General features: G+C 37.7%; 1 protein-coding gene across 1 annotated transcript in view; it reads left to right on the plus strand.

The window, feature by feature from the left end:
• Nucleotides 1-13,982, plus strand: part of PDZD8 (PDZ domain containing 8) — an 83,111-nt gene that overhangs the window by 17,540 nt on the left and 51,589 nt on the right. Inside the window, 1 exon segment of the mRNA XM_008686802.2 lies at nt 8,185-8,310. Coding sequence (XP_008685024.2) covers nt 8,185-8,310 — 126 coding nt within the window.

The raw sequence follows: 13,982 nt of genomic DNA on the forward strand, positions 1-13,982 counted from the left end.
TCTTGGCTTCTATCGCCATTGCTTTGGGGTTGGTTTTTATTATTTTATCTGTTTTTGAACTTTATATAAATTGAGCCGTACTGTATGCACTCATTGTTTTTCTAGATTCTTCATGTAGCTCAGCAGTACCTTTGTGAAATTAATCCATGTCATTGTGTATGGATATAGTTCATTGTGTTTGCTGTGGAGTATTCCACTGTGTACCTCAGTTATCCCTTCTGTTGTTGATGAACCGTTGGATAGCACTGTTAAGAATATTCTTATACATTTGTGGGCATTTCTGTTGGATATATCTAGGAGTAGGTTTGCTGGGTCACAGGTTATGTATCTTTTCAGGTTTAGTAAATATTGCCACGGTTTTCAAAGTAGTTCTAATAGTCTACACTAGCAGTTTCACATCTTCTCCAGCATTTGGTATTGTCTTTCATTTTAGTTAATGTACATAATTTAAAAATCAAATAAAAAATCAAATATAACAGAAGGACTTAAATGAAAGTCAGCAGTCACTTCCCAAAATCCTCTACTTTCCTCACCTAAGTCAGACTTTTCAGAAGCAACCATTTGTAACTTTCCGTTTTTAACAGCTTTTAAGAGGTACTGATTAAGAACACAGATTTGGGAGCCTGACTGCTTAGATTCTTATTTTGGCTACACTGCTTACTAGGTGTATAACCTTGAGCAAGCTGTTTAACTACTGGGTCTCCATTTCCTCATCTACAAAATGGGGGAATTATGGTGCTCATCTCATAGAATTGTTTAAAAATTAATAAATGTAATACTTTGTATATAGTAAATACTCGGTAAAGTTAACTTTGCTAATTGATTATGGTGTTACCTCTGTATTGCTCAACAATGTTATATGGAGGTTCTTGATTTAACAATTTCAGACATTGTCTATTGATTAACTTCTTTCTGAGGTAGGTAAGGATTTAGTTAGGTGATGCCCTCTCTCACCTTCCCTCTGCCTTCTAATCTAGTTTTTTTGTTTTTTTAAAGATTTTATTTATTTGTTTGACATAGCACAAGTAGGGGGAGCTGCAGTGAGAGGGAGAAGGAGAAACAGCCTCCTCGTTGAGCGGGGAGTGCGATGCGGGGCTCAATCCCAGGACTCTGGGATTATGATGTGAGCTGAAGGCAGACATTTAACTGACTGAGCCACTCAGGTGCCGCTCCTAATCTAGTTATGATCATTGTTTTCAATTCATAAATTGAACTACATGCTTATTTATATATAATTGATAACATTTATGTTCTGTTCAGAGTTGTCTTCTTTGGTCTATGTGTTTACATTGTTACTATGTCTGTATGATTTTTCCTTATTGTAGAGCTACCTAATACCCAGATTTAAGTTTCCTTCACTGTATTCCAATTTCAAAATCTTTGTGCCATTCAAAGCAGTATATCCCTATAATCAAATTTGAATTCTTTTTTACCTAATTGCCTTTACCAAATTTTCAAGATTTAAATGAAAAATTAACCTCTCCCTTCTCATTCCTTCTGCCTATCTTGTCAGTTCCCCTTATTTCCTAGAGATCTTCTTGGAGCCTTCTTCACCTGTTCCATACCAGGCTTCTCTTGGCTTGTCACTTACCTGTCTTTTGGGTGTAGGATATCATTGTTTTCCTGGACTTGGATCCACTGTTTTCTGGATCACTTTCTTATTTCTTGCTTTATGCCCTCATTTTGCTGGCATTTATTTTCATGTAACTTTTTTTTAAAGATTTTATTTATTTATTTGACAGAGAGAGATAGCCAGCGAGAGAGGGAACACAAGCAGGGGGAGTGGGAGAGGAAGAAGCAGGCTTCCAGCGGAGGAGCCTGATGCAGGGCTCGATCCCAGAACGCCGGGATCACACCCTGAGCCGAAGGCAGACGCTTAACGACTGTGCCACCCAGGCACCCCTTCATGCAACTTTTTAATAAAGGATGCAGTCTCCAGCAGTCTGTTTGTTTTCTTCTGAACTTGTTTCCTTTTCTGTGTGAAATGAAAAAATGATTTGCACCTGTGTTTCACCATGTTACTTTATGGATCAAGAACAATAATATATGTGAAACCATGAGTGTCTTTGCTGGGTACCTTCAGTCCAGGTTTAGTGCATTATTCCTGCAGAAAACTGGGTGGCAATCAAATCAACCTCAGGGACTATAGACCAGGCTCTGGAGTTACATTTGAGTTCTGTTGTCGACTGAATTGTGTTCCCCCAGATTTGTATGTTGAAGCCCTAACCCTCAGCGTAATGGTGTTTGAGGTAGGGCCTTTCATGAGGTAATTAGGTTAAGTGAGGCCATAAGGATGGAGCCTTAATCCAGTAGGACCAGTGTCCTTTATAAGAAGAGGAAGAAACATCGGGAGTGTATGTGCAGAGAGAAAAAGCCATGAGAGGACACAGGAAGAAGGTGCCTGTCTGCAAGCCAAGGAGAGAGGCCTCACCAGAAATCAAACCTCTTGGTACCTTAATCTTGACTTCCAGCCTCCAGAACTGTGAGAAAATAAATTTCTGTTTTTTAAGCCACACATTTTGTGATATTCTGTTTCAGCAGCCCTAATATAAGTTTGCAGACTAATATAAGTTTCAGTTTTGGCTTCAGTGTATAGTATTTGTGAGACCTCTAAGACCTGCTTAGACCTGCTAATGCCCAGTTTTGGGGTGATGGTAAGGATTAAGTGAACAAATGAGGCGTTTAGACAGTAGCTGGTATGGTAACTGTTTAATAAATCTTTGTTTTTCATAAGCCTTGAAAGGGGCTATAAGTTATTTTAACGGAGCTGTCATTTATGCTTTTGTTTCTTATTTAATCAGATAATTCTAAGCAAGCATTTACATATCAAAGCAACAATAAGAGAAATTCTTTCTGGGTAACTGGGTTGGGACTTTTTTAACAGTTTTATTCAGGTATAATTCATATTCCATAAAATTCACCTATTTAAAGCTTACAATTTAATGATTTTTAGTATATTGACAGATACATACAACCATCACCACCGTCCCTCTTAGAGCTGTTTTATCACCTCGAAAAAGAAAACCCCCTACCCTTCAGCTGTCCTCCTCCTAACCCTCCTGGTACCCCAACCCTAAGTACTAATGTACTTTCTGTCTCTGTAGATTTCTCTATTCCGGATTTTCATATGAATGGAATCATATGATTGTGGCTTTAGAGCTTACTGCCTGCCTCTATTACTTCTTTCACTATTTTTTCCTGTCCCCTCCCTCTCCCCCTCTCCTCACTTTCCCTCCCTTTGGCACTCCCATTATGTGTGTGTTGGTGTACTTAATGATCTCCCACATTTCTCTAAGGCTTTGTTCATTTTTCTTTATTTTTTCTCTTTGTTCTTTGGCTTACATAACCTCTGTTGCTCTATCTTCAATTTCACTCCTTCTGCCAGTTCGTATTTATGGTTGAGAGCCCTTTTGGTGAATGTATTTCAGTTACTTGTTTTCAGCTCTGGAATTCCTACATTTTTTTAAATATACTTAATTCCTATATTTTTATTGATATTCTCTATTTGATGTGACATTGGCATAATACCTCCCTTTACCTCTTTAATTGTGCTATTAAAATTTTTTGTGAACATATTTGTAATGGCTATTTTAAAGTCCTTTTCTGTTAACTCCAACACCTGGTCATTCTCGCTGGCAGTTTGTGTTGCCTGCTTTCTGTTTTATGGGTCAGAAAGAATTCTGCTTTCCTGATTCTTTGCATGCTTCATAATTTTTGTTGGAAATCATATATTTTAGATAATATTGTAGCAACTTTGAGCACTGGTCACCCTTCCCAGGGTTTATTTGTTTTTTAGTGATTGCCTGGGTTGTTTTAGGAAGTCTACCCTCTACCCCCATTGTGCCTATTGTTTTCACCAGTACCCTGGGGCATGTATTGTTCTACCATCTAATCCAGTCAAATTGTGGCTTTGAAGGAATCATTTCTGAGGTCTGTGTTTGATATTTGTTCTGACCCCAGGAGAGATCACCCAGCTCTCTTATTTCTTGTAAACTAGGCAGCCTTTATTATAGGCTGTATCTTCATTAAATCCAAGAATCTCCTTCCAGTTGCCTGACGTCACAACCTCCATTGTTCTTAAGAGCACACTTAGGTTTGAGCTCCATATTCTATGGTAAATGAAGTTAGTTCCTTTGGGAAGAGATCAGGAGCTTTTTTCATGGCATGTCTTTCCCTTTCCAGCCGCCTTAGCAAAAATTTTGAGCCAGGGCTCTGGAGCTGGGCGTGGAACAATGGCAGACTTCTCTGTGAGTGACACCCCCACTCTAGAAGCTGGGTGCAAGGTGGGGGAGAGGGTGGCTGCAGCCTGAGGTACTTCAGGCTTGCCTCTCTTGGCATATAACCGTTGTGTCCTGAGCCAGAGCAAAGATGACCAGGGCACTGTGCCCAATGTGAAATCTCCATTCCACAGATGGGGGCAGGGTCAAGGAAGGGAGCGCCCATCTCTTGACTGTGCCTGCCTGGAATTTAGCCTCAGTACTAGGTAGCAGAAGGCTGGATGAGAAACATTGCTGTCCTGCTCCTCTGAGGAAGTCTCAGTACTGTGACTCCCTTTGACTGGGAGCTGGAGGTGAGACCGCTTGTATTCTTGGCTGCAGCAGTCGAGTGTGGAATCTCTTCCTTGCTGAGCTTGTGGGAGGAAGTGGTTTTGGTTTAGGCACCAGAGACTCACACCTTTCTTACCAAATTTTTGTAGATTTTCTTGAATAGAAGTTCCTTCATTAAGCCTGGTATCCAAGATCTACAAAGAACTTCTCAAACTCAATACACGAGAAACAAATAAATCAAAAAATGGGCAGAAGATATGAACAGACACTTTTCCAATGAAGACATACAAATGGCTAACAGACACATGAAAAAATGTTCAAAATCATTAGCCATCAGGGAAATTCAAATCAAAACCACACTGAGATACCACCTTACGCCAGTTAGAATGGCAAAAATTGACAAGGCAAGAAACAACAATTGTTGGAGAGGATGTGGAGAAAGGGGATCCCTCCTACATTGTTGGTGGGAATGCAAGTTGGTACAACCACTCTGGAAAACAGTGTGAAGGTCCCTTAAAAAGTTAAAAATTGAGCTACCCTATGATCCAGCCATTGCACTACTGGGTGTTTACCCCAAAGATACAGACGTAGTGAAGAGAAGGGCCATATGCACCCCAATGTTCATAGCAGCAATGTCCACAATAGCTAAATCGTGGAAGGAGCCGAGATGCCCTTCAACAGATGACTGGATTAAGAAGTTGTGGTCCATATATACAATGGAATATTACTCAGCTATCAGAAAGAACGAGTTCTCAACATTTGCTACAACATGGACGGCACTGGAGGAGATAATGCTAAGTGAAATAAGTCAAGCAGAGAAAGACAACTATCATATGATTTCTCTCATCTATGGAACATAAGAACTAGGATGATCGGTAGGGGAAGAAAGGGATAAAGAAAGGGGGGTAATCAGAAGGGGGAATGAAACATGAGAGACTATGGACTATGAGAAACAAACTGAGGACTTCAGAGGGGAGGAGGGTGGGGGAATGGGATAAGCTGGGGATGGGTAGTAAGGAGGGCACGTATTGCATGGTGCACTGGGTGTTATACGCAACTAATGAATCATCGAGCCTTACATTGGAAACCGGGGATGTACTGTATGGTGACTAACATAATAAAAAATCATTTAAAAAATAAAAGAAAAAATCATAAAGAAGAGAAAATAAAAAAAACTAATAATTTAAAAAAAAATTTCCTTCATTTGCTCTTTATCCTTAGGGACATTTCATAGGCTTTACGTGTTTTCTTTCTGGTTTTGTTTTTATTTTAATAATTCCCACCAGTTTTATTGCAGAGGGGATCAGCGGAGCTCTTCATGCTGTCATTTCAGAAGTTGATCTTTCTGGGTTGGCTTTTTAAGGCTTCTGCAGGAGGAAGTACAAGTAGCTTGTTCAGGGAACTCGAATGAGAAAAGAGTGACATTTTTAAGTTGATAGGTTAACAGAAGAAAAGGTTCATGAATTCTGAAGAAGGATAATGTAGGATGGGAAGGTAAAAGGAAGGGGTTAACTGCTGTATTGTTTAGATTTCTTTATGGGTTTGGGGATACTTAAAGCCTTGGACTTAAAAATTTTGAAAACCAAGGGGCCTGAGAGAATGTGAATGTATGGATTTTATTTATTAGCTTGGTGAACAAATAGCTTTATCCCACTGTTTAGTGTGTTATTTTTAAACGGAGTTCAGTTTGTGATTTTAGTGTAACTTTTGTGCATAAACACTTTTAGCAAACACTGCTAGGAGCATTAATAAACCAAGTTAGATTTTATTCCGTAGAACACTGAAGTCACACACCTGTGGGAAATGTTTTTATTGAATTTTAAGTTTATATATGACAAAAGTTGATTGATAGAGCAGCTGTGATTTAGCTGAATTGTTATAGTCAATGATGGTTGTGTATAGTATAGTGATCTTTGTAATGTTTTATGGAGTGACAGTGATGTGTTCTACGGGAGCCGTAAGACTTGTGTGTTGAAAGTACTCAGCTACAATAATGTATTAACATAATAGATTTAGTTCCTAATTTTTTGTCCTTTCAAAAATTTGGTGCCCTTTTGAATCAAATGACTTAAAATGCAAATTAAGGCACTGAGGAGGACTTTCTGCCTTCCCCTTAATTCAGAAGCTGGAGGAAAGCACTGAACATTGTTTGTATACCTACTTATCTTTCCCTAAAAAGTTTTTCCTTTGATCCTGTTCATTGGGAAACCGTAAAACAGTATTTCTCCCCCTCTATCAATATCTTTCAGTATAAACTGCAGTGGGCTATTCATATATTCTAAATGTTTATTTCATTTTTAGTGTGAGTTTTTATAAATCAGCTCAACACATAGTTGAGTCCTGATGGTTTGCATGAGGGGTACAAACAGTGTGAGACCAGGCCGCATTTGAGATTTCAAAGCATAAATGCACAGCAATTTAAGTGACTGCAAAATAAAGAAAAGTGAAAGCAGTGTGTGTGCTCTGCTGTGATCTAGGACCTAAAGCCAATTACGGAAAGCATTTAGGATTTGGCTAGGCTTTGAGACGTAGGGAAAACATTCAGTTAGTTCAAAAGGCCTGGAAAGCAGGAACGTGCATGGTATCTTCAGGGTACATGAGGTGACTACGCTTTCTCGATAGGAAGGTTTCTGATAAGGATCAATGCCATTGGAAAGATTAATTATGGTGGACCTTAGATGTGAAACAAAGAACTTTTGACAGTCTGTTTTTGTGTGTAGTTGGTGAGAAGCCATTGAAGCTGCCGTGTCTGGTGACACAGTGTGTAAGGTGAATTGAAAACTATAGGCCCCTGAGCCCAATTTTCTCTTCATTTTCCTTGTCCTTTGCTTTAATGAAGGAGTTATGGATTGTGTTTCAAATTAAAGGTTTTAAAGCCTACAGTTCATAACTCAGCACAAGCTTCTCCATGAAAACCAGAGTATTAAAGAATAAGCACATTCAGGCCTGAATTATTCATAGGTAACTGAAGTGTTTGGGCTTTGATGTCGTCAGACTAGCTTGAATTCTAGTTTTGCCAGCCACCGTGTAACATTGAACAAATCCTTTAACTTATGAGGCTCACTATTCTCATCTGGAAAGGGAAGCTAGTTCTATCACCCTCTCAGGGTTGTGAATATTACATAAGAGAAAGCTTGGAAAGCTCTTAACACACTGCCTGGCAAATAGTAGACAGTTCTGATGAATACCTTTGCTACCATTAATTGTTGTTATTATTAATCATTATCATGTTACTAATTACTATGAATTCTATTGTTTCCAGGAACAGTGCATTCTGAATTTTGATCTTCTTCTATAGAAACACTCTTCCCATCTGATCCACAAAGAGTTGCTGCCCTGCCCCCACCCCACCTCCAAGTTTCAGGGTCTAATGGTGGTTTTTAGATTTTCTTTTTCTTCTGAGTGTCCTGCCTTGTCAATGAGGGCATGGCAAAAAAGACCCAGGAAGTCTGGGTGCCGCAGAGAAGACACCATCTGCTGCTAGTTGTAGGGGAGTATGATAAGCTTCGGATTTTTAGGGCTCATGCAGTATTAGGTTTTCGTTTTATGTTGCTTTCCTACAGGTAGTTTTTGTTATTACTCTTTAAACTGTGGTGTTTATTGTCCAAAAATTTAGACTTATCTTTACTTTTCTCAGGTTTAAGCCGTTTTTTCCATTCCAAACTTCACAAGGATTTGAGGAAGATGAAGAAGAGCATATCCATATACAACAATGGGCGCTTACTGAAGGCCGCCTTAAAGTTACATTGTTAGAATGTAGCAGGTATGTTCTTTGTTTAATTATTGCTACAATGGGAAAGAAAGTGCAGTGAAAATATATTTAAGCATATTTGTGTTTGTTCCCCCTTTGTGTTAATTTATTACGCATGATCTGTAAATCTTTAATCATAAATTTCATAAAACTAGTCCTTTCCAGCTTGCAAAAAATATAAACTGTATTTTAGAAAATATTCTGATAGGATCATTCAGTAATTCTCAGACTTTTTAGATGCTTGATGCTCTGTTGGCATATTTCTAATTTACTAACTACTGGGGAGCTATTTAGGGTATAACATTTTTGAGACTTGTATGTGATAATTGGAAATACCCTGGAAAGTTGCAAAAGCAGACTTAGAAAGCCCTGTGATTCTTAAAATTTTAGAGCTGAAAGAGATCTCAGAAATAATCTTGCCCAGCCTCCTTATTTTACTTTGCCTGCCCTGTAGTCTAAACTGTGTTCATATCTTGCTTAAACTACCTATTATACTAACCTCCTTACTTTTCTCCTAATACTGGTTACCGATATAACGCCCAGAATGTGCTTTTTAAAATGCTAATCTTCTTGTCACTTTCCTGCTTAAAATTCTTAAATGGCTTCCCCATTACTAGAATATAGACCCAAATCCTTGCTATAGCTTACATGACCCTCTTACCTCTCTGGCTTCTTTCTCCTCTCAGCCCCTCACCCATAGTGCCTCAGCCACATAGGCTTTCCTAAAGGAAGAGGTTGGCAAACTTTCTCAAGGGCCAGATAGTAAATATTTTAGGCTTTATGATTCACATGGTCTCTGTTGCTTGGCCATATAGTATGAAAGCAGTCATAGATGGTACATGGTATGGCTGTGTACCCATAAAACTCTACATATAAATTTCATAATTTTTGTGTGTCATGAAATATTCTTATAATTTTTTTCAATCATTTAAAAATGAAAAAACCTTTGGTAGTTTATAGGCTGCACAAAAACAAGCAGGGGGCTAGACCTGGCCCATGGACCATAGTTCACTATTCCCTGCCTTAGGTATTTTACCATACTAAGCTTCTTGTGCTGACTCCCCACTGTTTTCCAGGCTGAAGGCCCTACCCCATTTTCTGCTTCTTGAAACCAAACTTCCTTGACCCACGTCAACAGCTGCCTCTTTAATGTGTCTCCTAATCATTTCAGTATAAGTACACTGTCCTTATGCTACATTTCTGTGACACTTGTTTGTACCGCTTATTTGGTACTTATCACTTCTATTTTTATTTCCAGCCCATAATAAAAACAAGTGCCTGAGTACACAGTTATATTTTGTACCTAATATATTTGTGTCCTTGCTAATAGGTTAATTTTAAGTATACCTATAATGTGCTAAACATTTTTTTTGTTTTGTCTTGGAGTGATTCAGTATTGTACATCATTATGTCAGAAAGACTAAAAAGGAATTCTTTTATCAAAGACTGAATATGCTGTAGATTTTGTAAAAGGGACCGTACTGTACAGTAAAATGACATATACAATAAAAACACAGCTCTACACAAGTTTAAATTTGAATTGGCTAAGTTAATATGGTATGTAAGCATGACTATTAAATATCTATTTATAATTTGGGCTTGTCATATTAACATTAGGAAGGACATTTTTCAAGTGACCTGTGTGTCTAAGGAAATTTTGAACAGATGTTTCTTTTTTTCTTTCAGTGAATTTTCTTGTAGATTCACATTTCTTATAGATTCACAATCATACCATTGGATTATCTTTTCCAAAATAGTCATAGCAACTTTTAAACATTAGAAGGGCAATTTTTTTTTAATATTTATTTATTTATTCGACAGAGATAGAGACAGCCAGCGAGAGAGGGAACACAAGCAGGGGGAGTGAGAGAGGAAGAAGCAGGCTCCCAGTGGAGGAGCCTGATGTGGGGCTCGATCCCATAACGCCGGGATCACGCCCTGAGCCGAAGGCAGACGCTCAACGGCTGTGCCACCCAGGCGCCACAAAATTTCTTAATTCTCCCCTATCTACCTACTCATCTACCCTTCCCCAAACCTGCAAAGATAGCCTTGAAGGATATTTATTATTCATTTATTCAGCATACATTTGTTTACTATGATGTAGATAATGTGTAGTAAAGAGATAATGTTCTAGGAATTTTTATTTATTTTTATTTTTTAAAGATATTATTCATTTGAGAGCAAGACAGAGACAGAGCACAAGCAGGGGGAGAGGCAGAGGGAGAGGCAGAAGCAGACTCCTCACTGAGCTGGGAGCCTGACATGGGGCTTGATCCCAGAACCTGGAGATCATAACCTGAGCTGAAGGCAGACACTTAACCATCTGAGCCACCCAGGCATCCCCCTGTTTTGTTGTTGTTGAGTAAGATTTTATTTATTCATTTGAGAGTGTGCTAGGAATTTTTAAAAACTAGTTCTTTTGTCTTAATGTTGCTGGTGGGATTATAGATTGATTATATGTCTGTTGGTTGTTGCTATTTATTGGTGTCACCTTTGCTCACCATTCTTATCTGAGATACTGCTTGCTTAAAGCTTTGCTGTCAGCCTTGAATCAAAGACTTCATGAAGGCACTGAGCAAGTGTAGTTAGGCATTATTTAGGTCATGTTGAATGGAGATAACTGATACAAAGAAAAGCATTACAGTTTGTGAGTGTTTGTATCCTACTTTGTTTTAATAAAGAACTATATAATGAATCTCTGAAAGAACACATAAGAAACCAGTAAAAATTCTTATGGGGTATAGGAGAGGGAGCTGTGTTGATGATGGTTGATGAAGGTGAGAGGCAGACTTTTCACTATAAACTTTTATATTGTTTGATTTTTGTTACTGTATCACTAGTCAAAAAATTAAAAAGTAAGGACCAGTATTTCTAGGAATTTGATACAGAAAGCATGGACACTAGTTCTTAAGTCTCTCACATTTCTAGAAGTTGAAGGGGAAAGCAGGGAAAATAGTCTGTTCTTAAGTTCCTCCTGTAAACTCTGGTTATATTGCCATCACGTTCCCCCAGGTGACAGTTTAATCTTGGGAGGAAGCACACTATCTAAAGCGTTTTCCAGTCACTCTCTATATAAACCCAGCCATGTAAAGTTACCTAGTATTGTGGTGCTGTGTTATTTTCACACAGTTTAAGGATTACTTAAAATTGTTTATGAAGGAAAGAATAAATTACTGTTTTCTACTCATCCCTGACTTTTTGTCTTCGAATTGAATTCTAAACATTCTTTTCATATTCTTCTCATTAAAATCTTACTTACATTGTTTTTCTTCTAAACTTTTTTCTTAGTATAAGAAGTAGAACTCTCAGGTCAGATAAATTCCAAGTCTGTAGGATTTAAACTAAAGAGGACATGTTATTGTAATCTAAGCATTTATATTTTAATAATTTTTCCTACTCCTGAATGTAAACTTATCTTGTGTGATATATTATAAACTCTAAAGCAGAAAGGAAGTGACACTGTAAAGAAAGTGGAAGAAAAAATAAGTGCCATTTTTTTGGAGGGAGGACAAAAAAAAATGCTTATTTCAGTTTTGGAAACTTAAAGGTTAAGACTCTTGAGATATTTTTACCATGACTACTTCATTTAGTAATATGAAAAGGTTTGAGGCAAATAGAATAAAATTATTGAATGATCAAATTTTTAAAAGAACAGAAATATTTTTTTAAAGATTTATTTATTTATTTTAGAGAGAGGGAGAGCATGTGCATGGGGAAGGGACGGAGGGAGAGAATCTTAAGTGGACTTCCAGCTGAGCTCAGAGCTCAATCCTGGGGTTTGATCCCATGACCCATGAGATCATGACCTGATGCTCAACCCACTGAGCCACCAAAGCGCCCCAAGAACATAAGCATTTAAATTAAAACATTTCTGTGGACCATTTGTAGGTGGATAAGTTGTTTTGAATTAGCATGCTGTCATGAGTTAAAGTTTCCTGGGTTTTTAGCAATTAGACATGAATATTCACATTTCTCTTGCTTGAAAGAGACCTACCTACATGTTCAGGTTGTTATAATGTCATATGTATCATTTACTATTGTTAATAGTTTTAGGTTAACATTCTTATAAATGCTTACTTCTTAGGCTTGTAGAACTTGACCTTGAATCTGGTAAAAATAATGGAACTGTAGTAATTTTTTCCCAAGTCCATAAAATAGAACATCAAACTCATTATGCCCAGACAACCATAGTTCTCTATGAGGATTTCTTTTGCTTTCTTAAACTTTATAATTTGAAGTAAAGCCTGTGTTGCGAGGACTTTTTTTTTTTTAACTTTATTTTGATGTAGTTTCAGACTTACAGAGTCTGCATGAAGATTTTTATCAAACTTACCTGTTGTAAGGCTTTAAAATGCATTTTACCAATGAGGAAACAAATCAGAAGTATCCGTAGGGGGAAAAAAAAAACTTTATGCTTTGGAAATATTGGAGTTGTACAACTGGAAACTTTATGCTTTGAGGGCAACATAAAGTGGAAATAATACTGGCATTTGAGTTAGAAAGTGCTGTGTGTGTATCCTAACCGTGTGCTTTTATTGCTGTATATCCTTAGACAAGTTGCACATCTGTAGAATGGGCAAGGATGCTTGCTGCTTTGCTGGTAATTGTGATCAGAGATAGGTACATAACCCACAGTGCCTGCTGCATAGCAAGCCTTCAATAGATGTAGCCTCTGTTTTTTTTTTTTAAGATTTTTATTTACCAATTTGAGAAAGATTGCACAAGTCACAGGGGTTGGAGGATAGAAACAGGGAGAGGGACAAGCAGACTCGCTGAGCGAGGAGCCCAGTGCAGAGCTCTATCCCCCAACCCCGAGGTCATGACCTGAGTCAAAAACAAGAGTCAGATGCTCAACCGACTGAGCCACCCAGGTGCACCAGTAGTGTCTGTTATTATGCCTTAATATAATCATAGTATTTATCAAGAAGAAAACAAATCTTTAAACAAAAGTATATTTCTTTGCATATTTGGTTGTGAGAACTGGAATTTTTTTTTTTTTTAAAGATTTTGTTTATTTGAGAGAGAGCATGAGTTGGCAGAGGGAGAGGGAGAAGCAGACTCCCCGTGGAGTAGGGAGCCAGATGTGGGGCTCCATCGCAGGACCCTGAGATCATGACCCGAGCCAAAGGCAGACACTTCACTGACTGAGCCACCCAAGTGCCCCCTGGAATTTGAATTTTATTACTTTCAAAGGGTCTCACAGTGTAAAGGGAAGCTATTTTCTAAGTATCTGAAATATAGTTTTGAATTTCCCAATTAAATACTTGGGGGCAGAAACACAACTTTGCCTGTAAGAATTAGTTCTAACACTTTGTATTTGTCAAATTTTTTAAAAACAGTCATTCTGAAATTTTTTTGCATTGACTAAAGCTGATTTTTTTAACCATAGATGAACTCAGTTGCTGTATTCATAGCACTGCTATTAGAAGATTAAATTTCACATTCGTGTTGCAATCATATTGTTAAGATTATCTTTAGATTTATAGTTTATCTCATAAATTATTTCCATCCTAAAGGATTTGAAGTATTTTGCAGAGAAAATATATGCCCATGTGCAGTTAAATAGAAGATAAATTATATCAAAAATTACCATATAGAGAAGAAAAGACCAATTTTCTGGCAGCAAAGGAAACTTGATGGATTACTTAGTTCTTATTTTCTGGTATATTGTACATGTTCTTCAG

The sequence above is a fragment of the Ursus maritimus genome, unplaced genomic scaffold, assembly GCF_017311325.1.
Source record: "Ursus maritimus isolate PB19 unplaced genomic scaffold, ASM1731132v1 scaffold_7, whole genome shotgun sequence".
Lineage (NCBI taxonomy): Eukaryota > Metazoa > Chordata > Mammalia > Carnivora > Ursidae > Ursus > Ursus maritimus.